The sequence below is a fragment of the Phocoena phocoena genome, chromosome 5 (genome assembly GCF_963924675.1).
Source record: "Phocoena phocoena chromosome 5, mPhoPho1.1, whole genome shotgun sequence".
NCBI classification, from domain to species: domain Eukaryota; kingdom Metazoa; phylum Chordata; class Mammalia; order Artiodactyla; family Phocoenidae; genus Phocoena; species Phocoena phocoena.
In genome coordinates, this window is record NC_089223.1 from 101,129,910 (window position 1) to 101,153,538 (window position 23,629).

A 23,629-nucleotide genomic window follows, 5' to 3' on the forward strand; every position below is an offset into this window, starting at 1 on the left:
AAATATCATATGATATCACTTATATGTGGCATCTAAAAAAAATGATAAAATGAACATTTACAAAATAGAAATAGACCCACAGACATAGAAAACAAACTTATGATTACCAAAGGGGAAGGAGGTGGAGGGATAAATTGGGAATTTGGGACTAGCAGATACAGACTACTATATATAAAATAGATAAACAACAAGGACCTACTGTATAGCACAGGGAACTATATTCACTATCTTATAATAACCTAAAATGGAAAAGGATCTGAAAGAGAATATATATAACTGAATCATTTTGCTGTACACCTGAATCATTATAAATCAACTATACTACAATTTAAAAAAGAACATTTCCATCACCCCCCCAGAAAGAGAATGAACCCACTTTTCACTTATTAAATATGAGTCTTGATCTGATTCCACCTTGGTGTGAATTTCATCTGCTTCAAAGGAATATGGAGTTGGGAGATGTTCTCCAACGTTGAATCTATAGTGAAAGTGAAGAACCTATTCTCAGGGGGATTTGTGTGGGAGGTGTGCACATCCGTGTATCAGGTTCCTAATGTGCTGGGCACGCTCCAGGCCTTGCTGGGGGAGGGTGAGTCTGTGTATAGACCCAGACAGAGACTGCGGTGTGGCTCAAGGCTGTCTTACTCGAGGGATGCCCTCTTACCTGCGCTTCCCTGCACCTGTGCACCTTGCCTTCATCCACTCATCCATCCTCTCCCTCATGCTCATTCAACAGCACGTTTTTGTGTACAAGCCATGTTCCAGGCACTGCCTTACGTACCTGGTCTCCCTTTTAGGAGTTGGGGGCCTGGTGTAGAAGGTTTGAGAAACGGCGTTGTGCTCTGTTCTGGTGATACAAGTGTGAGTTCCACCAGGCAGGTGCTAGGTGATCAGAAGAGAGCTTTGGTGGCCACGTGGGGAGGAAGAAAAGTACCCATTGTTGAGGCCTGTCACTACCTCTTACTAAGACTGTGACATCCCAGTCCTTCCCTTTCCACCCCATCATATGCACTCCTGAATCACCTTCCTAACATGTGGCTCTGAGCATCCTTTATCCTCTGCCTTGCAAAGCTCCATGACACCTCGAGACTGACGCAGTCCTTCCAGCTTATCCTTCAGTTTCCGTACTCTCCAAGCTCACTGTGCATTTCCACACCTTAGCTCCCATGGCTCCCTGATGCAAACCCTACCCTTCCCTCAGAGAGGTGGAGAGAAGAGGGTGAGCCCTGCCATCAGACAGGCTGGATGGGAAGCATGACACCAGTGACTCCCCCATGAGATTGACCTGGGCTTCTGTCAATCCATCTGCAAAACGAAAAGGCCAGTTTGTGGTCCCATCCAGCATAAACATCCCATCATTGTCCTAACACTGAGATAAAGATACTGTCCAACAAGAATTGCTAGGAAGTTTGGGTGAAATGATTTCTGTAAAGTGCACAATTCCCAACATGGAGTAGATAATGTTCAAAGAGCAGGAAGGTGTGAAAGAATTTACCTCCATTTTCATTTCTTTCTGGTTTATATTGAAAATGAGCTTACTGACTCTTAAAAAGATCAATCATCTTCCCCCAAATGAGAGAATTTTATTCTAGTCTTTTCCTTTCAGGGGCAGAGCTTAAAGTGAGGTATGGAGCTGAGCCAGTTAATCTTGGAGGTTTGAGAGAGGGGGATGAAATCACCCGACCATTCCCCAAGGGTTTTGCTGCCGCATTCTGGACCAGTGGCAGGTGCCTGGGGAGACCCAGAGGGGCCCACGCACACCAGACTGAAGGATGTGATGAGGAATTAGTCTCCATGCCAGGAGCCTGACCCTGGAGACAGGACCAAGTTCCATCTCTATGGGACTGGAATAACACACCATCCAAACTCTGTTCCCATAGATAAGAGAACATGGGTGCACTCTGCCCGTTCCATCAGATCAAGTTCTCCCAGGCAGCGAGGGTGGGGGGAGTTTAATTTAGTACCCTGTAAAAATTATTAAACCTTTTAAATTATTAAGAAGTATTAAAAATTCAAAATAATTTAGAAATTGAACATCTTCATTTAAAATGAGCCTTAAATATTGAAAACCACAAACCTCTGGAGGCCAGCTTTGTTCAGTTCATACTCCACGCCCACCACGTAGACGGTTGCCTGTCCAAGCAGAAATAGAGAGGGAGACCTGCTTCACTCAGGCCCAGATGCAGAAAGGAGCAAGCGGGTGGGAAGGGCAGAAGGATGGCTGCCAAGCTACACACCATCCAGCTGCAGCTCGTTCACATGTGGCCGTGTGATGGATGCTGTTGACTAAAGGAAGCCGGGGAGCATCTTTGTAATTCCCTGGCAAGAGGCAGCTTGCTAACACATGGGCCTTGCTTGAGCACTGATAGAACACATCAAATCTCCAGCAAGTTTGCAAGCAGCATCTTTCATTAATCACCCTGGGCTGTCAGGCTGCAAAGAGTGTTAACACAGGAGCCTTTTCAGAGTGCTTGTCAGCTGCCGGTGTCGAGATACTGTCTGCACTCCAGCCAGACAGAGCCGTGGAGTCCGGCACGCCTCCCCAGACCCCTCCTTCCAGCCTCCCTCTCCGCTTTCAGGCTCAGCTGAAATAACAACATCGTTCCCTGCTCTGCCACTGCTTCCTCTGCTAATCCATTTGGCTTGCATTGACACACAGAGGGCCCTGGGGTGCACCGTCCCAGAGGATATGACATATGCATGAGCACCATCGCTCTGGGGCCCCGCCAAGAGGAGTCAGCAGATAAACCGCTTCCAGACAGCCTTAAAATTAGGAGGAAGCTTCCAGATGCAGGGAACTCAGTGGGCTGAGTTGTTGCATCGGCTAGTAATTAATAAGGCCAATCCCGGTGCTCAGTTGCTTGCTGTGCCACTTTAGACACGTCACTTCTCTCTTCGAAGCTTTAGCTGCCTCTGCAAAGTGAGGAAATCCCACCAGCCGGAACTGAGCCTTGCTTGTGCCTGAACAGGCACTTTTCCCTTCAGATCCACCCTTTTTAGCTGTCCAAAGCCCACAGTCCCACCTCCAAGAATCTGAAACTTGGAACCACGAATTGGACATTACCTCCAACACGCTTTCAACGTCAGGGATCTTTGATTCTAAAAATCGGGTGAGGGGAAAAATAAATAAAACAAAAATAAAAGTCAGCTGAGGCCAAGGCCGGAAGGAGGATGAAATCCTAATTTAAAACCTGAAGTGTGTACATGTCAGTCCCAAACTCCCAATCTATCCCTCGCCCCCACTCTTCTCCCCTGGTAACCATAAGTTCATCCTCTAAGTCTGTGAGTCTATTGATTTGTTGTAAATAAGTTCATTTGCAACATATTTTTTTAGATTCCACATATAAGCAGTATGTACATGTACATACTGCTGTATTTAAAATAGATTAGTTCTAACAAGGAACTACTGTATAGCACAGGGAACTCTGCTCAATATTATGTAACAATCTAAATGGAAAAAGAATTTGAGAAGGAATAGATATCTGTATATATATAGCTGAATCACTTTGCTGTACACATGAAACTAATCTAACATTGTTAGTCAACTATACTCCAATATAAAATAAAAAGTTAAGGAAAAAACAAACCAACAAAAAAATGATCTCAGGTTATCCAATGGAAAAGTACAGGCATTGTGATAGGGCTGACATGCTGAAGGAAATGACAATGACTTTGAAATAACATAGACTAAGGTCAAGTGGTGGAAGCAGATTTAGAACTCAATTCATGTCTAATCTTCAACGTGATCCTGATATACGTCAATGGATTGAGAAATAAATCCTGGATGTATTGATGTGTCATGATAAAATGTGACAAAACAAAAACAAACAAACAAACAAACTAAAGCCCTGAAGCTCCTCCTAGGATCCCGGGAAGAGGGTGCCTTGTATTCAAAGTCCCTGGGCTCAGGCTTGCATCCTGCCTGCTCTGAGGTGCTGCTTTCTGTCCGTGGCCTGGCCTGCCCTGCCTGCATCAAGCTCCCTGTACACAGTCGCAGAAACATCATTTCCATGTCACATGTCAGGAGCTGCAAGTCTGGGGAGTCTTTTGAGGCTTTAATCAAAGACCAAGATGTCAGGGAAGGGGCTGCGTGTGGAAAGTGTCAAAAGAGATCTCTCGGGACCCAGATAAATGATCTGCTCCTTCCTGACTGATTTACTGTTAATTTCTGCAGCATCTCAGGCAACTTGAAAGAGTGCCAAGAGCTAACCACAAAGCATCCCAGACGGCAGCTGCAAAATCCCTCCAAATCATGACTCTCCACTGCCTGCAGGCAAGGGCCCCAGGAGGCAACAAGGATCCGAGGGTCCAACAGGCTGGTGGCAATTCTCTTGCTTCCCGTGGGACTGGGCAAGTCATGGAGCCCTCTGAGTCCTCTGTTTCCTCATCTATAAACTTGCGACAGGGAGAGCTACCCAACAGAATCACTTTGAGTATTAACGTGGTGAGCAGAGAGCAACAGTCTGAGCTGGAAGTGGGACGCAGTGGGCTGTGATCTCCTGGTGACTATTATCTCCTAGTTTAACTATTCTGTGCCCGGTGTCACAGCCACCAATGAGGCCTCATAAATATTTACACCTGGCGTGTGTTGTGATGCTCAATTAATTGCTCCTGTGACGCACTTTGAGAGCCTCAGAGGATAGGTGCCATGCAAAGGGATTATTAAAGGCACAAACAAGTAAGCTCACAGAAGCCGCATCCTTCTAAGTTTTCCATTGCCCCAGGGCTTTTCAGATCATTGCCCCAAATCTAGGGGAAATGTGCTTTCAAAATCACACTGTCCAAGGCGGGATGTGGCAGCCAGGAGAAGACCTCGTTGGTCTTTCCAGATAACTTACCACCGAAGAAATGCAAACGGCCCAAAACCATTTGAAATAAATAATAGTTAATCTAACTAGGCATCAGGGAAGTGAAACATAAAATAAGGAAGCAAGAAGGAAAAGTTGTTTTAAATGATCGTGGATTTAATGGTGGTAAGATATGTTGAGATGGTCACTTCACACTCTGTAGATAAGAATATAAATTCATTCAACCCATCCAGAAGGCACCTGCGTGATATGAAACAAGGGGCCTAGGAGACCCACATTATCATTATCAGACACCTTCATCGCAGTTGCACCTGATGGAGTCTCTCCGTGGAGACACTCAGAGATCAGATTAAAAAGGATATCATGTTGCAGCAAGGGTACACACTGCAACATGATTTACAATTGTAAAAATGAGCAGGAACCTAATTTCCCTCTCCAAAAATCACACAGCTGATAAATACCATGTTTTCGAGTAACAAAGATCTACAATGCATTTTTAACATCAGGAGCCTATACATTCTTTTATATTATTTTTAGACATCTGTATATTGAAATGCATGAAGACATCTTCATACACGCATGCACATATGTGTCTGAGACTCGCCAAAATATCATCTGTGGTGTTGACTGTTATTTTCTTCTCCATGCATTTTTCGATTTTCTATGTTCTCTGTAATGAGATGTTCCTTTCGGTCTAGAACAGCACAAACATAAAGGAAGCGTCCCATAAGTTGATTTGTGATCTGCGTTTGATGACTACCCACTCCTCTGGGGAGGATGGTGAATCGCTTGCAGCTGACACTTACCTTGGTTCTCTTTTCTGCCCTAGGTCATGGCCTCGAATCCATAGTGTCACAGGTGAGTCAGGGCCCCCCAGACACCTAAGCAGTGGGAATGTTAGCAGGAGTCTGTTACTCTTCTTTCCATTCTTTTGTTTTTCTTTGGATAAAACTATTGACTGGTTCAAGGTGACACTGGTGACTTAGGGCCTTTCCCTCTGGTGGCTCCCAGGCTGGAAGTGTGTGACATCCACAGCTTTGGAGGCTGGCAGACGGCGCGGGAATCCTGGCTCTCCATTTCTTAGCTGTGTAGCCTTGGATGAAGCACAGATCCCTGTGGGCTTGAGTTCCTTCAACTGCAAAATGGGTATAAGTCTGCCTGAATGCCAGTATCGTGGCTACTCGTTAGTGTTTGTTCAACTAAACTGTACATAATGGGCTCCCCCCAAAATATGTGTTGAGTGAGTGAATGGGTCAGAAAACACATTTAATGCTTCTCCTGCATCTCTTTTCAGAGCCCAGTTCCTGTTACTAGACACAGAGTAAGACGCCATTAAAGTTTGAATAAAGTATATACTTACGTTATAAATTAAAGTAAAATAAAGTATACTCATCTTGGAGTATTATTATATCAAGGAAAGTCCCATAGGACTAACTAGAAAACTGGTGGCTAGAAATAATGACTGGAATGAGACATAAAAAAAGAGAAATAGGGAGCTCCCTGACAGTCCAGTGGTTAAGACACTGCGCTTTCACTGCCACGGGCCTGGGTTCGATCCCTGGTGAGGGAATTAGGATCCCACAAGCTGTGTGGCACATAGTAAAAGAGAGATAAATAAAAGAGAGAGAGAAATACAGGAAGTGTGCAAAGAAGCAATAGATGCATTGGGAGTGATGTCATCTGCAAATCAATTCACAGGAGTCATTATAGCACATGTTGGAGGATATAAGCAGCACCCAGCCACCCAGCGTGGCTTGCACAGCAGGGAGGAGAAGGAGGAAAAAGCAAAATCAATGCTGCAAGTAGGAATATAAATAAGAAACAAATGAGCACCCAGCTCTAATCCCTCTTGCAGAACGTGTTTTTCTTCTGAAGCTTCTCAGGTTCTAAGAAAGGTTACATTCTCTCAAGGTAGGTGTTTCCAAACTGTACTGAGTCCTTGGTGTCAAAAGTAGCCCCCCTCCAACTACCTGTCACCTCTCAGCCCTTCCTACCATCCACTTAAAGTCTTGGGGGGACTGTAGAGCATTCTAAAGGGGATGGTGCTTGGAAATGAGGTTGCTAACCTGATTCGGTGACTGGTGAATTATAAATGTGACCTGTACCCCTCCCCCTTTGGGCTCGTTCTCCACCTGCCTTAAGGTAGAAAAAAAACTGACAGGTGGGATTCCATTCCATTAACAACATTCTAGAGACACAAGCAGGGAAAAGAAAACAAATCAAAACCCCCCAAAAGTCAACTGAGATAAAGCTGCCCAGACCTGCCCATAGGCACTCAGATCTGTACCCTGACAAAAATACTTAGCAAACCACACCACCCCAGCCTATGCAAGCTTAGGCACCAATGCCAGTGTCTACTACACTACAATAAAACTGATATAATTAAAGATGCACATGATGGTTTACATAAGAGACTGCTCATCGTGGTGCTATTTATAACATTCCCAGATACTTTAAAGTTGTTTGCAACTTTTTACCATGGGATTTGTTGAAAATGTGGTAGGGCATCTATATGAAAGAATACTACATAGCCATTAAAAATGATGATGTTGAAGCATATTCAATGATGGGTATGTTATAGCATGCTATTATATGAAAGGGCAGGCAAGAAAACAGTGTGCATACATTTTGATCACATATACATAGATTATATCATGTGTGTATGTGTTGTTAGTGATTTTCTGTAATCAAATATTTATAGTAGTTATCTTGGTATGGGGACGTTATAGTGATTTTTATTCTCCTCTTTTTTGCTTACCTGTATCTTATAATTTTTCTACAGCAGCATTTTTTTGTATACTAAAAACAATCTATCAAAAAAAAAATTCTCTAGGCCTGGAGAAGACAAACACATATTCAAACTTGGACAATCTGTCTGTCAATACCAACATCTTCTATGAAGTTGATATATAGAGAACAGGGTCATGTTTTTCCATAAAATAAACTCGGGAGATTTTCTTCTTCCACTTAATAAAAAATGAAATCGAGAGGATAGCCCTATTTAGAAAGTGAGGCTTTCTGTCTTAAGTTACCACACACAATAAAAACTGATAAAGATGTATATTGGTTGACTCAGACAGACAAGAAATTTCATTTTGTCCAGGAACACTTATTTTGTTTTTTCCTAAGGAAATCAATCTTTTTTTTTTAATTTATTTATTTATTTTTGGCTGTGTTGTGTCTTTGTTGCAGCGCACCAGCTTTCTCTAGTTGCGGTGAGCGGGGACTACTCTTCGTTGCACCAGCTTTCTCTAGTTGCGGCGAGCGGGGACTACTCTTCGTTGCGGTGCACGGGCTTCTCATTTCTGTGGCTTCTCTTGTTGTGGAGCACAGGCTCTAGGCATGCAGCTTCAGTAGTTGCGGCGCATGGGCTCAGTAGTTGTGGCTCGCGGGCTCTAGAGTGCAGGCTCAGTAGTTGTGGCACACGGGCTTCATTGCTCTGCAGCATGTGGGATCTTCCCGGGCCAGGGCTCGAACCCATGTCCCCTGCACTGGCAGGCGGATTCTCAACCACTGTGCCAACAGGGAAGTCCAGGAAATCAATCTTAAACGTTGGTTTTTCCCACTTCTAAAAGAAAAATTAATACAAATTTTAGGACTAGAGGGAGGAAAGGCGGGTATGGAATATGTGAGCATCCAGTGCCTCCTTCTGGCCATTTCTAGATAATTCAGTACCTGTGTTAATTTATCAGAGGCTGGTTCTCTCCAAGATGTTGAGGAAATTGGTGAACCGAAACAAATTGAAACGCTAACAGTTGAATTGCAGGGAAAATATGTCCACCCAGTTCTTATAAGCACAAGCCAGTACTCAAATCATCTAAGGTTGATACGCCCAAGGATTTACAATGGCTTCACAATTCATCATGTATCAGAATGACAGCAGTGAAAAATGTGTATCATCAAGCCCACACCAGGGTTTATGCTTTGGTAGAGCTATAGTGAGGCCAGAGAATCCTTACCTTTAACACGATAATTCTAATTCAGGTAGTTCTAGGACAGTCTTTTGAGAATCATTCCTGAAGCAAAAACATATATAGATAGGTGGATGAAAACTATCAAAGCTGTCTCCACCAAGAGGCAGCTGCCTTAACTATCACCGTTCATTCATCCATCCATCCATTCATTCAACCAATTGTGGTAGTTTCTTAATGTGACAGACACTCTAACCAGCTTTGGCCACAAGCTTTTAAAAAAGGAAATAAAAATGAAAATTTCTGGGGACTCAGCTAGTATGAGATTCTAAAACTGTGCTCTACAGATGAGGAAACTAAGAACTAGAAAAGGGAAGTGAATTTCCAAGAGCCATCTAGTGAGAACATTAAGCCTGTTCTCACAACTCCCAATACATGTTTCCCATGTAACTGTGAGTTTAGACTCGGAATTCACAGTTTATAATCTTCAGATCAAGAGACTGTGGTTCAGTGAATAAAACCAAAATTCCCAGAAGTGCTAGATGACTGAGCTGATAGATACATAGGTAGACAGATAGATAGACAGATAGATGATAGATGACAAAGTCAATATATAATAGATATATAACATACATACATTATATGTGTATATATATATTCTATATCTCTATTTCTGTCTCTTTCTTTCCCTTCCTACTTCCCTCTTTTCTTCCCTTTTTCTTCTCTGCTCCCCTTGACTATACAAGTCATAGTCAAGGCTTATTGGACATCATAATCCTTTACTCAGAGACAGTGAAAATAACTCTAGGCAAATTCCTTCCTGCCTTTCCCTATAACCATGGATCGATGCCAAGCTGAAGATGTTCTAAAGTTTGGGAACTGCCAGGGTAAAGAGTGTAAACTATCCTACTCCACCATAGTGAGAGGAAGATCAGGCCAATGCCCTCCATCCCCAAATACTTTCAAGTTTTTAAAAGATAAAAATGGAGAAAGGCAGCATCTTGTAGAGGAAAGAACCAAGGGCTGTAAGTGTGGAGCTCGGAGTTTGTATACTGGTTCTCTCATGATACCAGCGAGCCCTAGGATTTGTGAATGAGAGAAAATGAAAAGAAACTAACATATATGGAGTCTCTACTTTGTGCCAGACCTTTTATAAACTTATCTAATTTAGTTGTAAGGTACAGATTTTATTATCCTCGCTGTATAGATCAGCTAAATGAAGCCCAAGTGAAGTTAGGGAACTCGTAAAGACACCAGTAGTGTAGAACTCAGATCCATCATAGCACACATGTTAAGTTAGGCACCAAATATTGTCAGCCTCGGTTTTCTCAGTCATTGAATCCCAGAGCTTCACGGCTAGAAGGGACCTCAGCTTGAAGAACCCTTCTGAAGAACTGACTGGTGCTCGTCAACACAGTTGGATGTTGGAAAAGGCACATACTTTGTTTGAAAATGGGCACTAAATAATGAACAAGATATAGATCTGAAGATCTAAAGATCTGGATTGAGTGAAAAAGATTTGGCCATGAAGTTGAACTTGAAAAGACATGAAACACAGAACACAGCAATTCCTTAGTGGCGCACTGAGCCAGGGAGTTATTTATATACGCTTCTCAACAGCTATTTGGGGTAGATACTCTTATTCCCACCCGGCTTACAAGCTTGCCTGAGGTCACATGGCCAGAAAGTGAAACGGCCAGGATTTGAACCTAGAACTTCTCATTCAGCTTCTGTGAAACATGTGTCCGTGCCTTTGATCAGAGGCTCTGCTACGTTATTGGTGAGCACCAAGACTGATTAAAAAAAAAAACATTTAAGGCTGCAAGACACTTTAAAAAAGAAATCGTGGGGCTGAAACATGACAAATGTTTATGTATAGTTTTTTATGTAAGTCAAGACCAGAGGCAAGCAGTCTAAGGCTGTTTGGCAGCTCTTCTCCTCAGGGTCCTCAGAGACCCTGCCCCTCCTGCATCCCTCCCCGCCTCGAGTTGGCCTCCATACCATCGCCTAAAATAGTGATGTCTGTGCTCTGGGCTGCAGGAGGGATGAAGGGAAGGAGAAGAAGGAATGAATGGTGCACAATAACTTCCCTCAAGAAAGTTTCCTGGAAATGGTGAGTTGATTTTCCACCTCTTCCATCAACCAAAACTTGAACTCATGCCCACATGAAGATTAGGACAGGTAATAAGGACTTACTCAAGGTGGCCATGTACCCAGCCAACCAGGAGGAGTTCTAGTACAGAGAAGCAAGGGAAAATGGATATGCGGAGACACAATGGTCTCTGCTCTGGAGCACTTAGTCACAGGAAGTTGCGATTCACTGGCCTCTTGTTTTTTTCTACATATTTATAAGTCCAGCTGGCAGCCTCTGGAATTGGAGGCAACCCTAACCCTCACCATTCCTCTCTCCCCCTGTGCCTCTCCCTCTGGTTTCATGACTGAAATGAAAGCAGAAGCTGGTTTCACTTGGGGAACCTGTCTGGTTTAGAAATACAATCATCTGAAAGGCCTGTTAACTCATTTCCCTTCCTAGAGAAACAGAAAGTTCTAGAACTCTGCAGGCTTCCTACTTTTACCCTTCTTCTCACACCATTCTCTTCATGGGACTAGTTCGGGATTTTCTTCACCCTTGCCTATCCCATGGCAATAGCACTTGGGTACTCAGCCAGCTACCCTGCCCCTTTAAAGGTACTAAATGGGGACATAGACAAGGCACCAGCCTTGCACCTCCAGGGGCTTAAGTTCATGGAAGTGTTTATAAGTGAAAATAACCTGAGAGTCTCTCTTCCTCACTTTAACTCACATGGCTCACCTTCCACTGGACAAGAGTGGGAGCTTCTATGTCACTAATTCTCAGACTTCTGAGACCAGAATAAATATCACCATAGGAGCTTGTGTAAAAAGCAATTGATTTGTTCCGGAGCCCACATTTTCTTTCTTTCTTTTTTGTAAAGCACCCAAGATGCCGATGGTCAGGGGACCTAAATTTGATGGACATTGGTTGTACACCTTTGTCACACCTCTGCAGGCATGAGGTGTCCATGTTCATGACTAAAGTCTGGGGTAATTGCCTCTGCCAGTCAGGAAACCCCCTGAGCTTTACATGACACATATTCATCTTCACTTCCCTCTTAAAAATAACTGCTAGGGAAATGTTGTCTTTTGTAAAAAGATGTTTCCTTTGAGGGTCACGCAGAAATCAGTTGTTCTCTGTGGCTATTTGGTTCCAGAGGGCGATGAGGGACCCTCCACTGTCACAGCATCACCATCACTCTTCCAGGATGGTGATGTGGAAAGCTACTAAGCAGCTTCCCTCATCTTTCTAAAAAAACGGCTCTCTCTGAGAAGCCAATCTATCCTTCAGTTCCAGGAAGACTCAAAGACTGGGAAGAATTTGGGGGACTGTTACTATGGTGAGGATCTGGGCCCAGCAAGAGGGAGCACCAATCTCAAGTTCGCTCAGCAAGGGAGGGGATCAGGTTCTACTGAAAGTTCTGTCGCTGGTTCCAAGCTCTGGGTGTTTCCACAGCCGACTGTTCATTTATTGTCACTTACCATACACAGGGTTACAGGAGTGATCAAGAGCCTGGAATCTCACCACTGTCTCGCGCGAGACAGGCACCACCGTCTGTAACTGTGTGATATATTCATTGGCTTGCCTTGTTCTTACATGCTAAGGAGAAGCTGAGCAGGGTGTATTAATCAAGGAGGACTAACATCTATAATGCATAAACTACAAATGTTAGTAGTTTAATAAAATAAAGGTTTATTTCTTGTTCACATCACAATCCAATGTAAATTGAAGGAGGTCTTTTTCCAAATATTCATTTGGGATTCACTCTCCTTTTACCCAGTGGCTTCCATCATCCCTGAGGGCCTTGGGGTCCTCTGCCTCTGGCCAGCCACTGAGGCAGGAATGAGAGGTGGAGAGTCAAGCGGACCAGCCTGGAGTGGAATCCATCACACCTGCCTCATCCCAGTGTCCATAGCTCCATGCCAAGACCGCCCAGTGCAAGGGATGCCAGGAATTGTGCGCCAGCCGAGCGTCCACAGGAAGAGGAAAGGGGGTTTGGTGAGCACACAGCATTCTCACCACTGCCAGGCGCCTGAGCTAGCGATGACCGGGGCTGGAAGGTGCTCTTTAATGTTTAGCTGAGATTGGTAGTCAGGGAGGGTCTTCCAGAGGAGATGACATTTCAGACACAGTATGATGGGTGAAAAGTACCCAGGCCCCAGCAGAGCTGAGGAAGAGAACTTTCTGGACTCAGGGACACATGCGACATCTCTGAGGTAGATGTACTGGGTGAACTTAAAAAGAGGCTGATATGGTTAGAGCTCAGAGGAGGAAGAAACTAGAAAGAGATGAGATCAGAGACAGGCCAGGCGGCAGGCTGTGCTGGCCTCTGGGAGCAACGGCAGGGAATCTGGACTATGTTTCATGGGCCATGAATGACACGTGCTGATTTACAGTTTTAAAACTATGCTTTTAGAATTACATTTGCAGAACTCTGCATTGTTCATAACACAGGTAGGTACTGAGGGAGATAGAGATAAAAGATAATTCCTTCCCTATAGAAGGGCAGTGGACTTAAACAACAAAGAAATAATCAGACGCTGCTTCTTTTTATTTGCCTAACGGTGAGTAAAACAGAAAATGACGGCTGTTAACTGATTCAGTGAGATTACAGTGACCTGTAGTGGTCAGAAAAGGAAGCCCCAGGAGGATCTCAAAGTTTACCGAGCATTTTGGGAAACAAAATGGAGGAGGCAGGGACTCCAGGTGGAATCAACACGAGCAAAGACCCAGAAGTGGCACGCAGCATATTTGGGGAATCCAGGAGGGTCTCAGACTGCAATGCTGCTGAAATAAGAGATCCTCACAGCTCTCCATGAGAATGTGGGTATAATGACTAAGTTCAATGAAGCCAATATCCTAAAATGAAATGATATTGAACCCTGAATTAGACAGTGGAGCTGCTTTCCTAGATCACAAGTGCCAGAGCGGATCCCCAGTAAGTCTGTGCTCATTTGTGCCTGCCAGACCAGCTGGTGTTTAATGGGTGACATTATTAATTTAACTCAATTCATGAGAGAGTACAAATTGCTAAAAGGCTGGAAAACCTGTAGGTTTCTCTGCCAGGGATCTCACTATGGGTGTAATTGTGCTGGGACAGGGAGATGTTATTAGTGCCCCCGGGTAGTGTTTGCTGCTGGTCCTACCACCAGAATAGACTGTAACTGGTGGCAGGTGCAGACAGGATTCTCCTCCTCCTGGCTCATTATCTCAAGGAGATTAGCTCTGGCTTAACATTTCCCCCATGCACTGGTCCTAGGCAAATTCCATAGAACTGTGTTTCCACTGAGCCAAAGTTTCATTAATTTATACATTACACCCTACAGAAGACTTTGGCATGCTGGCACAAATTCACAGCTATTAATTTTGTATTTTGGTATGGGAAGAGAATTCAGGGTGAAAGGACAAAATTTAAGAACATGATGAAGCCAGACCAAAAGGTAGAAATACACATCATACCATGGTCCTCTGCACTATTTGGACGCAGGCTAGAAATTTGCCCTGAGAGTCTTAACAGCTAAAGGAGGAAGGGAAATGTGATCTCTTTTAAGATTGATGTTTTCCATTAAATCAAAGCAAAGAAGTGTGCAGCTTCTGGTCCTGAGACCTACTAGAAACTTCTCATATATGTGCTAATAAAGAGAACATGATAAGAACATTTTCTGCCTACAATGTTCCCAAATTCAGACTAACAGCATGAAATTGTACTGCAATTTAGAAAAATTAAGTGTATGAGGAAGCATGTGAGCAATTCTTTGGCGGTTTTGCATAATCTGAGGGTAAAATGTAAAACATTGAGCACTGAATACACTAGATGACCTTCTGGCAATCTTTCATAGGACAAGTCCAAGGGAGGAAGTTGAGTGTCAAGAAACATCTGCTGAACAAGATTTATTCATCAAACTCCTATCAAGAACTTATTTGGGGCTTCCCTGGTGGCGCTGTCGTTGAGAGTCCGCCTGCCGATGCAGGGGACACGGGTTCGTGCTCTGGTCCGGGAAGATCCCACATGCCGCGGAGCGGCTGGGCCCGTGAGCCATGGCCGCTGAGCCTGCGCGTCCGGAGCCTGTGCTCCGCAACGGGAGTGGCCACAACAGTGAGAGGCCCGCGTACCGCAAAACAAAAAAAAAAAACTGATTTGGTCAAGAGGGCCCTGCACCTCAAGCCAGGGATAGATGAATAAGTAGATATGGCCCCTACTATTAAAATATGTAGAGTCTGTTCAAGAAGACAATGTGTGGACAGATTATTGCAAATGCAATGTGTGCCAGAGGGCAAGGGGAAAACACATGTGAGTCATCACTTTGGGTGCTACTGATTGGGGGTCGGCGTTCCTTCTAACATTGTTTCTCTTTCAACGAGAAGGCTAGCTTGCTGTGGAAAGGCTTCTTAGTTGGGAATTGATTCTCTTTCCTCCTTTTCCATTGCCCCTGTTATGTAACAGCAGCAGATAGAATGAGAAGCATGGAAATGTGCACTTCATTTTGAGCAATTACAGTCAAGAAAAATTAATTGAAATGAGCACAAGATTTCTGGAGAAAAACAAGGGCCCAGTCTTCCCAATGTTTTGCAATAACATTTTGGTCTCTTTTTGTTGGCAGGCCAGTACCAGACTATTAATGAGCCTCTTCTTGACGCTGTAAGTCAGCTGCTTTCCTTACCTATTTTGTCAGTGTTTGATATTTACAAAGTAAGTGGCTTTTATCAAGGTACTTAGTGAATTTAAAACAATTAAACTTTTCCAAATGGCATAGTTCCCTGGCAGAGAAAACTGCATTTCAGTTCTTGGGTAGAAAACTGTATTCCTGCAATATATGTAAATCAAATCATCATGCTGTATGTCTTAAACTTATACAGTGATGTATGTCAATTATTTCTCAGTAAAACTGGAAAAATAAATAAATATTGAGGCATTAATATAGAGAAAGGGAAAAATATTATATTTCCATTCCTCAACTATACAATAAAGACAAAAATTAACTCACAATGGCCATTGTGAAGATTGAATAAGGTGAAAATACCAACACATGGTGCTGGCAAGTGTGTGATGAGAAAATCACTTCCTAAAACTCATGGTGAAATTTTAAATTGCAAGAAACTCTTTGGAAAGCAATTTCATAATATTAACTAACAAATATAAAAATGTCCATTTTCTTAGGCCCCATAATTCTATGGTTGGGAATTTAAATTAAAGAATTAAGCTAAAATTTGGATTAATATTTAAATACTCATCTATATTTTATAATATATTTTAAATGGCAACACACTAGGATCATGCTAAATATTCAATAATAGAAGAATCATTGAATGTATTATGATATATTCATATTATGAAGTCATTGATAATATTTACAAAGAAGTTTAATGACAAGAAAATTTTAAATTTATAACATGAAATTAGATATCTAATACTATAAATAATTTAATTGTTAAATTATAATTTACATAATTTGAATACTTTTAACTAACCTATCTATAGATGATAAATGGGATAGATAGAAATGATAGAGATAGATAGATGATAAATAGATGATAGATAGATAGACAGGATTTACCTGTAAAATCATTGGTTCTTTACTATTTGAAAGACTTCTTTAAGAATTTGGATTTCCCTGGTGGCAGAGTGGTTAAGAATCCGCCTGCCAATGCAAGGGACATGGGTTCAAGCCCTGGTTTGGGAAGATCCCACATGCCTTGGAGCAACTAAGCCTGTGTGCCACAATTAGTGAGCCCATGTGCCACAACTACTGAAGCCCACGTGCCTAGAGCCCATGCTCCGCAACAAGAGAAGCCACTGCAATAAGCCCGCGCACCACAACAAAGAGTAGCCGCTGCTCACCTCAACTAGAGAAAGTCCGCACACAGCAACAAAGACCCAATACAGCCAATAATAAAAATAAATAAATAAGTTTAAATAAAAAATTAAATTAAAGCTACGACTCTTCATCCCAGGACACACACTCACACACACATACACACGATGAATCAATCAGTCAATCACAAAATATTTTATAAAGTATAAGGCTTATATATACTGAGCTTTTAGTAAGAACCCTGATAGTGACAGTAGACAGATACTAGATAGGTTAACAGATAAATAGATGTAATGCATTATATTTAAAATAAAACTCTGTCCCTTTCTCTTTCTGGAAAAAAATAAACCAAAATATTTATATTTGGTCCTGGGGGCAAGATTCTGAGGGTCTGATGTAGATTCTCTTCAGACCTGGAGCGGTGGTTGCTGTTCCTGCTGGCGTCCCTTTGTGCCCTGAGCCCATGAAGTCTAGCAAGGTGACAGGACTAAAGATGGGCTCTGTCTCACATCTCCAGTTCTTCCAACAGGTCCAAGGCTTTCCCAAAGAGACTATGCTCTGAGGAGTCTTGGTTGCCATAATAGTATAAAAATGATGTCCTTGCAAAAATGTCTATCTGTCAAATCCCAAAGGAGTCAAATACTGGTGCTTCAACTCAGAGCTCACTTCTGTGTGCAGTTCTGGAGGAGAACAGCCCAGTCACCTCACTCACTTTGCCAGGTCAATTGTGAAAACCCCTGGAATGCACCTCCCAGCATCTTTGCTTTGCCATGGGCACTCAGCTCCGCTGATACTCAGCACGTCAACTAGAGAGAAGGGATCTAACGTGTCCTGAGCTCCTGTCATGGGCAGGCACCAAAGTAGAACCTTTATATACAATTTGCTCAATTAATCTCTGACTGCAACCAAATAAGGTAACTTTAGCCTTCTCCAATTTACAGACTGAAGTAAGGGAGGTTAAGTAACCTCCCCAAGGTCATAAAGTGGACTCACAGTTTAGATCTAGGAGAGGATGACTCCATCTTGGATCCATGCTGACGTTAAGTAGACCAATCTCACCTGGTTTCCCATCCAAGAACTCCTAGTCTGATCCCTGCTTACCTCCTGAGACCAGACCAAGTAGGCAGGGTTTCAGGGCTATAATGACCTGTTGCTGGGGGCACAGCATGAGCGCAAATATGCAAATGTTTCTACTCCAACTTTGTGTTCAGTGATGTAATCTTTTTCCTTTGGGTCACCAAGCTCTCCCCTACTAACCTGTTCCTGCTCTTAAATCACTATGTCGCTCCCTGGTCTCCTGCACCTGAACTCTCTACGTTTGATAAACGGGCCCTTCAAAACTTGCCTAATTCCTCTGTTCATGTAAGACTCAAGCCTTGCTTTCCATAGGAAGCACTTGGGAAAATCAAGGGCTAGCACATTGAAAGTCAAAATTGTTGTCTTCAGTGGGTCCATCTCCTTCTTTATGCTGTCCCATGAAGAACACAGATTTACTAAATTGCATTCTATACCTTTTCATTGAATGAGCAGAGTTGCCTTGAGCCAAAGTGGAGCCCAAAATGTCCTCCAGATAGGGGCCTGGTGAGGTCCCCCCATGCTATTGCTTACCTGGAAAGCAGACTCATCCTGTAACTAGTCTTTACTTTTACCAAACTGCTTTCCCTTTGATAGAGTGATGATCAAAAAAAGACATACACTTGGAAGCTTGGGACTACTAAAGCACTTGTCTAAATATATTTCAGAATGAGAATTATGCCAACCTAGAATTTAAACTCAAGCCTATCTAATTCCAGGTTCCTACACTAGAGTAAAATCACCTCATAGGTATTTCTGCTTATACAATGAAATAGAGTACAGAAAGCACCTAACACATATAAAGTACTCAACAAATGTTAGAGAGACTTTAAAGGGAGGAGAACAAACCATGATTGGTGGCCTTCTTTTATCTCAAGCTTTTTTAAATAGTAGTTGTTATTACAGTAGCAGTCATAATAATATTTACAACTAGCGTTTAGTGAGTGTTGACCATCAGGTATTTTGCTAAAAATTTTACATTCATGATCTCAGTTAAGACACTTCTGGCTGAGTATGATGTTAACTGTGGGCTTGTCATATATGGCCTTTATTATGTTAAGGTATATGCCTCCTATACTCATTTTATTCAGTTTTTATCATAAACAGATGTTGAAACTTGTCAAATACTTTTATGCATCTTTTGAAGTCAATATGTGATTTTTTTATCCTTCGTTTGGTTAATGTGGTGTATCGTGTTGATTGACTTGCAGATTGAACTATCCTTGCATCCTTGGAATAAATCTCATTTGATCGTGGTGTATGATCCTAATGTATTGTTGTATTCGACTTGCTTATTTTTTCTTTAATATCTTTATTGGAGTATAATTGCTTTACAATGGTGTGTTAGTTTCTGCTTTATAACAAAGTGAATCAGCTATACATATACATATATCCCCATATCTCCTCTCTCTTGTGTCTCCCCCCCAAACTCCCTATCCCACCCCTCTAGGTGGACACAAAGCACTGAGCTGATCTCCCTGTGCTATGTGGCTGCTTCCCACTAGCTATCTATTTTACATTTGGTAGTGTATATATGTCCATGCCACTCTCTCACTTCATCCCAGCTTACCCTTCCCCCTCCACATGTCCTCAAGTCAATTCTCTACATCTGCATCTTTATTCCTGTCCTGCCCCTAGGTTCTTCAGAACCTTTTACTTTTTTTAGATTTCATATATATGTGTTAGCATACGGTATTTGTTTTCTCTTTCTGACTTACTTCACTCTGTATGACAGACTCTATGTCCATCCACCTCACTGCAAGTAACTCAATTTCATTTCTTTTTATGGCTGAGTAATATTCCATTGTATATATGTGCCATATCTTCTTTATTCACTCACCTGTTGATGGACACGTAGGTTGCTTCCATATCCTGTCTATTGTAAATAGAGCTGCAATGAACATTGTGGTACATGACTCTTTTTCAAGTATGGTTTTCTCAGGGTATATGCCCAGCACTGGGATTGCTAGATCGTATGGTAGTTCTATTTTTAGTTTTTTAAGGAACCATACTGTTCTCCATAGTGGTTGTATCAATTTAAATTCCCACCAACAGTGCAAGTGGGTTCCCTTTTCTCCACACTCTCTCCAGCATTTATTGTTTGTACATATTTTCATGATGCCATTCTGACTGGTGTGAGGTGATACCTCATTGTAGTTTTGTCTTGCATTTCTCTAATGATTACTGATGTTGAGCATCCTTTCATGTGTTTGCTAGCAATCTGTGTATCTTCTTTGGAGAAATGTCTATTTAGGTCTTCTGCCCATTTTTGGATTGGGTTGTTTGTTTTTTTTTTGTTATTGAGCTGCATGAGCTGCTTGTAAATTTTGGAGATTAATCCTTTGTCAGTTGCTTCATTTGCAAATATTTTCTCCCATTCTGAGGGTTGTCTTTTCGTCTTTTTATGGTTTCCTTTGCTGTGCAAAAGCTTTTAAGTTTCGTTAGGTCCCATTTGTTTATTTTCATTTTTATTTCTATTTCTGTAGGAGGTGGGTCAAAAAGGATCTTGCTGTGATTTATGTAATGGAGTGTTCTGCCTATGTTTTACTCTAAGAGTTTTATAGTGTCCGGCCTTACATTTAGGTCTTGAATCCATTTTGAGTTTACTTTTCTGTATGGTGTTAGGGGGTGTTCTAATTTCATTCTTTTACATGTAGCTGTCCACTTTTCCCGGCACCACTTATTGAAAAGCCTGTCTTTTTTCCATTGTATATTCTTGCCTCCTTTATCAGAAATAAGGTGACCATATGTGCATGGGTTTATCTCTGGGCTTTCTATCCTGTTCCTTTGATCTATATTTGTGTTTTTGTGCCAATACCATAAGGCTTAATTACTGTAACTTTGTAGTATAGTTTGAAGTCTGGGAGCCTGATTCCTCCAGCTCCGTTTTTCTTTCTCAAGATTGCTTTGGCTATTTGAGGTCTTTGTATTTCCATACAAATTGTGAAAATTTTCGTTCTAGTTCTGTGAAAATTGCCATTGGTAGTTTGACAGGGATTGCATTGAATCTGTAGATTGCTTTGGGTATTATAGTCATTTTCACAATGTTGATTCTTCCAATCCAATAATATGGTATATCTCTCCATCTGTTTGTATCGTCTTTAATTTCTTTCATCAGTGTCTTATAGTTTTCTGCATACAGGTCTTTTTTCTCCTTAGGTAGATTTATTCCTAGCTATTTTATTCTTTTTGTTGCAATGGTAAATGGGAGTGTTTCCTTAATTTCTCTTTCAGATTTTTCATCATTAGTGTATAGGAATGCAAGAGATTTCTGTGCATTAATTTTTATCCTGCTACTTCACCAAATTCATTGATTAGCTCTAGTAGTTTTCTGGTAGCATCTTCAGGATTCTCTATGTATAGTATCATGTCATCTGCAAACAGTGACAGCTTTACTTCTTTTCCAGTTTGGATTCCTTTTATTTCTTTTTCTTCTCTGCTTGCTGTGGCTAAAACTTCCAAAACAATGTTGAATAATAGTGGTGAGAGTGAACAACCTTGTCTTGTTCCTGATCTTAGAGGAAATGGTTTCAGTTTTTCACTATTGAGAATGATGTTGGCTGTGGGTTTGTCATATATGGCCTTTACTATGTTGAGGTAACATCCCTCTATGCCTACTTTCTGGAGAGTTTTTATCATATATCAGTGTTAAATTTTGTTGAAAGCTTTTTCTGCATCTATTAAGATGATCATGTGATTTTACTCCTTCAATTTGTTAATATGGTATATCGCATTAATTGATTTGCATATATTGAAGGATCCTTGCGTTCCTGGGATAAACCCCACTTCATCATGGTGTATGATCCTTTTAATGCGTTGCTGGATTCTGTTTGCTAGTATTCTGTTAAGGTTTTTTGTATCTATGTTCATCAGTGGTATTGGCCTGTAGTTCTCTTTCTTTGTGACATCTTTGTCTGGTTTTGGTATCAGGGTGATGGTGGCCTCATAGAATGAGTTTGATACTGTTCCTCCCTCTGCTATATTTTGGAAGAGTTTGAGAAGGGTAAGTGTTAGCTCTTCTCTAAATGCTTAACAGAATTTGCCTGTGAAGCCATCTGGTCCTAGGCTTTTGTTTGTCGGAAGATTTTTAATCACAGTCTCAATTTCAGTGCTTGTGATTGATCTGTTTATATTCTCTATATCTTCCTGCTTCAGCCTCAGAAGGTTGTGCTTTTCTAAGAATTTGTCCATTTCTTCCAGGTTGTCCATTTTATTGGCATATAGTTGCTTGTTGTAATCTCTCATGATCCTTTGTATTTCTGCAGTGTCAGTTGTTACATCTCCTTTTTCATTTCTAAATCTATTGATTTGTGTCTTCCCCCTTTTTTTCTTGATAAGTCTGGCTAGTGGTTTATCAATTATGTGTATCTTCTCAAAGAAACAGCTTTTAGTTTTATTGATCTTTGCTATTGTTTCCTTCATTTCTTTTTCATTTATTTCTGATCTGATTTTTATGATGTCTTTCCTTCTGCTAACTTTGGAGGGTTTTTTGTTCTTCTTTGTCTAATTGCTTTTGGTGTAAGGTTAGGTTGTTCATTTGAGATGTTTCTTGCTTCTTAAGGTAGGATTGTATTGCTATAAACTTCCCTCTTAGAACTGCTTTTGCTGCATCCCATAGGTTTTCAGTCATCGTGTTTTCATTGTCTTTTGTTTCTAGGTATTTCTTTATTTCCTCTTTGATTTCTTCAGTGATCTCTTGGTTATTTAGTAGTTTTCCTACAGATTTTTTTCCTGTAATTGATATCTACTCTCATAGCATTGTGGTCAGAAAAGATGCTTGATATTTCAATTGTCTTAAATTTACCAAGGCTTGATTTGTGACACAAGATATGATCTATCCTGGAGAATGTTCCATGAGCACCTGAGAAGAAAATGTATTCTGTTATTTTTGTATGGAATGTCCTATAAATATCAATTAAGTCCATCTTGTTTAATGTATCATTTAAAGTTTGTGTTTCCTTATTTATTTTCATTTGGGGTGATGTGTCCATTGGTGAAAGTGGCATGTTAAAGTCCCCTACTATGATTGTGTTACTGTCGATTTCCCCTTGTATGGCTGTTAGCATTTGCCTTACATATTGAGGTGCACCTATGTTGGGTTCATAAATATTTACAATTGTTATATTGTCTTCTTGGATTGATCCCTTGATCATTATGTAGTGGCCTTCTTTGTCCCTTGTAATAGTCCTTATTTTAAAGTTAATTTTGTCTGAAATGAGCATTGCTACTCCTGCTTTCTTTTGATTTCCATTTGCATGGAATATCTTTTTCCATCCCCTCACTTTCAGTCTGTATGTGTCCCTAGGCCTGAAGTGTGTCTCTTGTAGACAGCATATGTACGGGTCTTGTTTTTGTATCCATTCAGCCAGTCTGTGTCTTTTGGTTGGAGCATTTAATCCATTTACATTTAAGGTAGTTATCAATATGTATGTTCCTATTACCATTTTCTTAACTGCTTTGGTTTTGTTATTGTAGGTCTTTTCATTCTCTTGTGTTTCCTTCCTAGAGAAGTTCCTTTACCACTTGTTATAAAGCTGGTTTGGTGGTGCTGAATTCTCTTAACTTTTGCTTGTCTGTAAAGGTTTTAATTTCTCCATCGACTCTGAGTGAGATCCTTGCTGGGTAGAGTAATCTTGGTTGTACGTTTTTCCCTTTCATCACTCTAAATATGTCCTGTCACTCCCTTCTGGCTTGCAGAGTTTCTGCTGAAAGATCAGCTCTTAGCCTTATGGGGATTCCCTTATATGTTCTTTGTTGCTCTTCCCTTTCTGCTTTTAATATTTTTCTTTGTATTTAATTTTTGATAGTTTGATTAATATGTGTCTTGGCATGTTTCTCCTTGGATTTATCCTGTATGGGACTCCCTGTGCTTCCTGGACTTTTGACTATTTCCTTTCCCATATTAGGGAAGTTTCCAACTATAATCTCTTCAAATATTTTCTCAGACCC

The 23,629-nt window shown here is 41.4% G+C and overlaps 1 protein-coding gene across 1 annotated transcript in view; it reads left to right on the forward strand.

Moving 5' to 3' along the window:
- The first annotated feature begins 459 nt into the window (after positions 1 to 459).
- Positions 460 to 23,629, forward strand: part of CLNK (cytokine dependent hematopoietic cell linker) — a 123,914-nt gene continuing 100,744 nt past the window's right edge. The window contains exons 1-2 of the mRNA XM_065877260.1: positions 460 to 589; positions 3,001 to 3,110. Coding sequence (XP_065733332.1) covers positions 460 to 589; positions 3,001 to 3,110 — 240 coding nt within the window. The remainder of the gene's footprint in view (positions 590 to 3,000; positions 3,111 to 23,629) is intronic.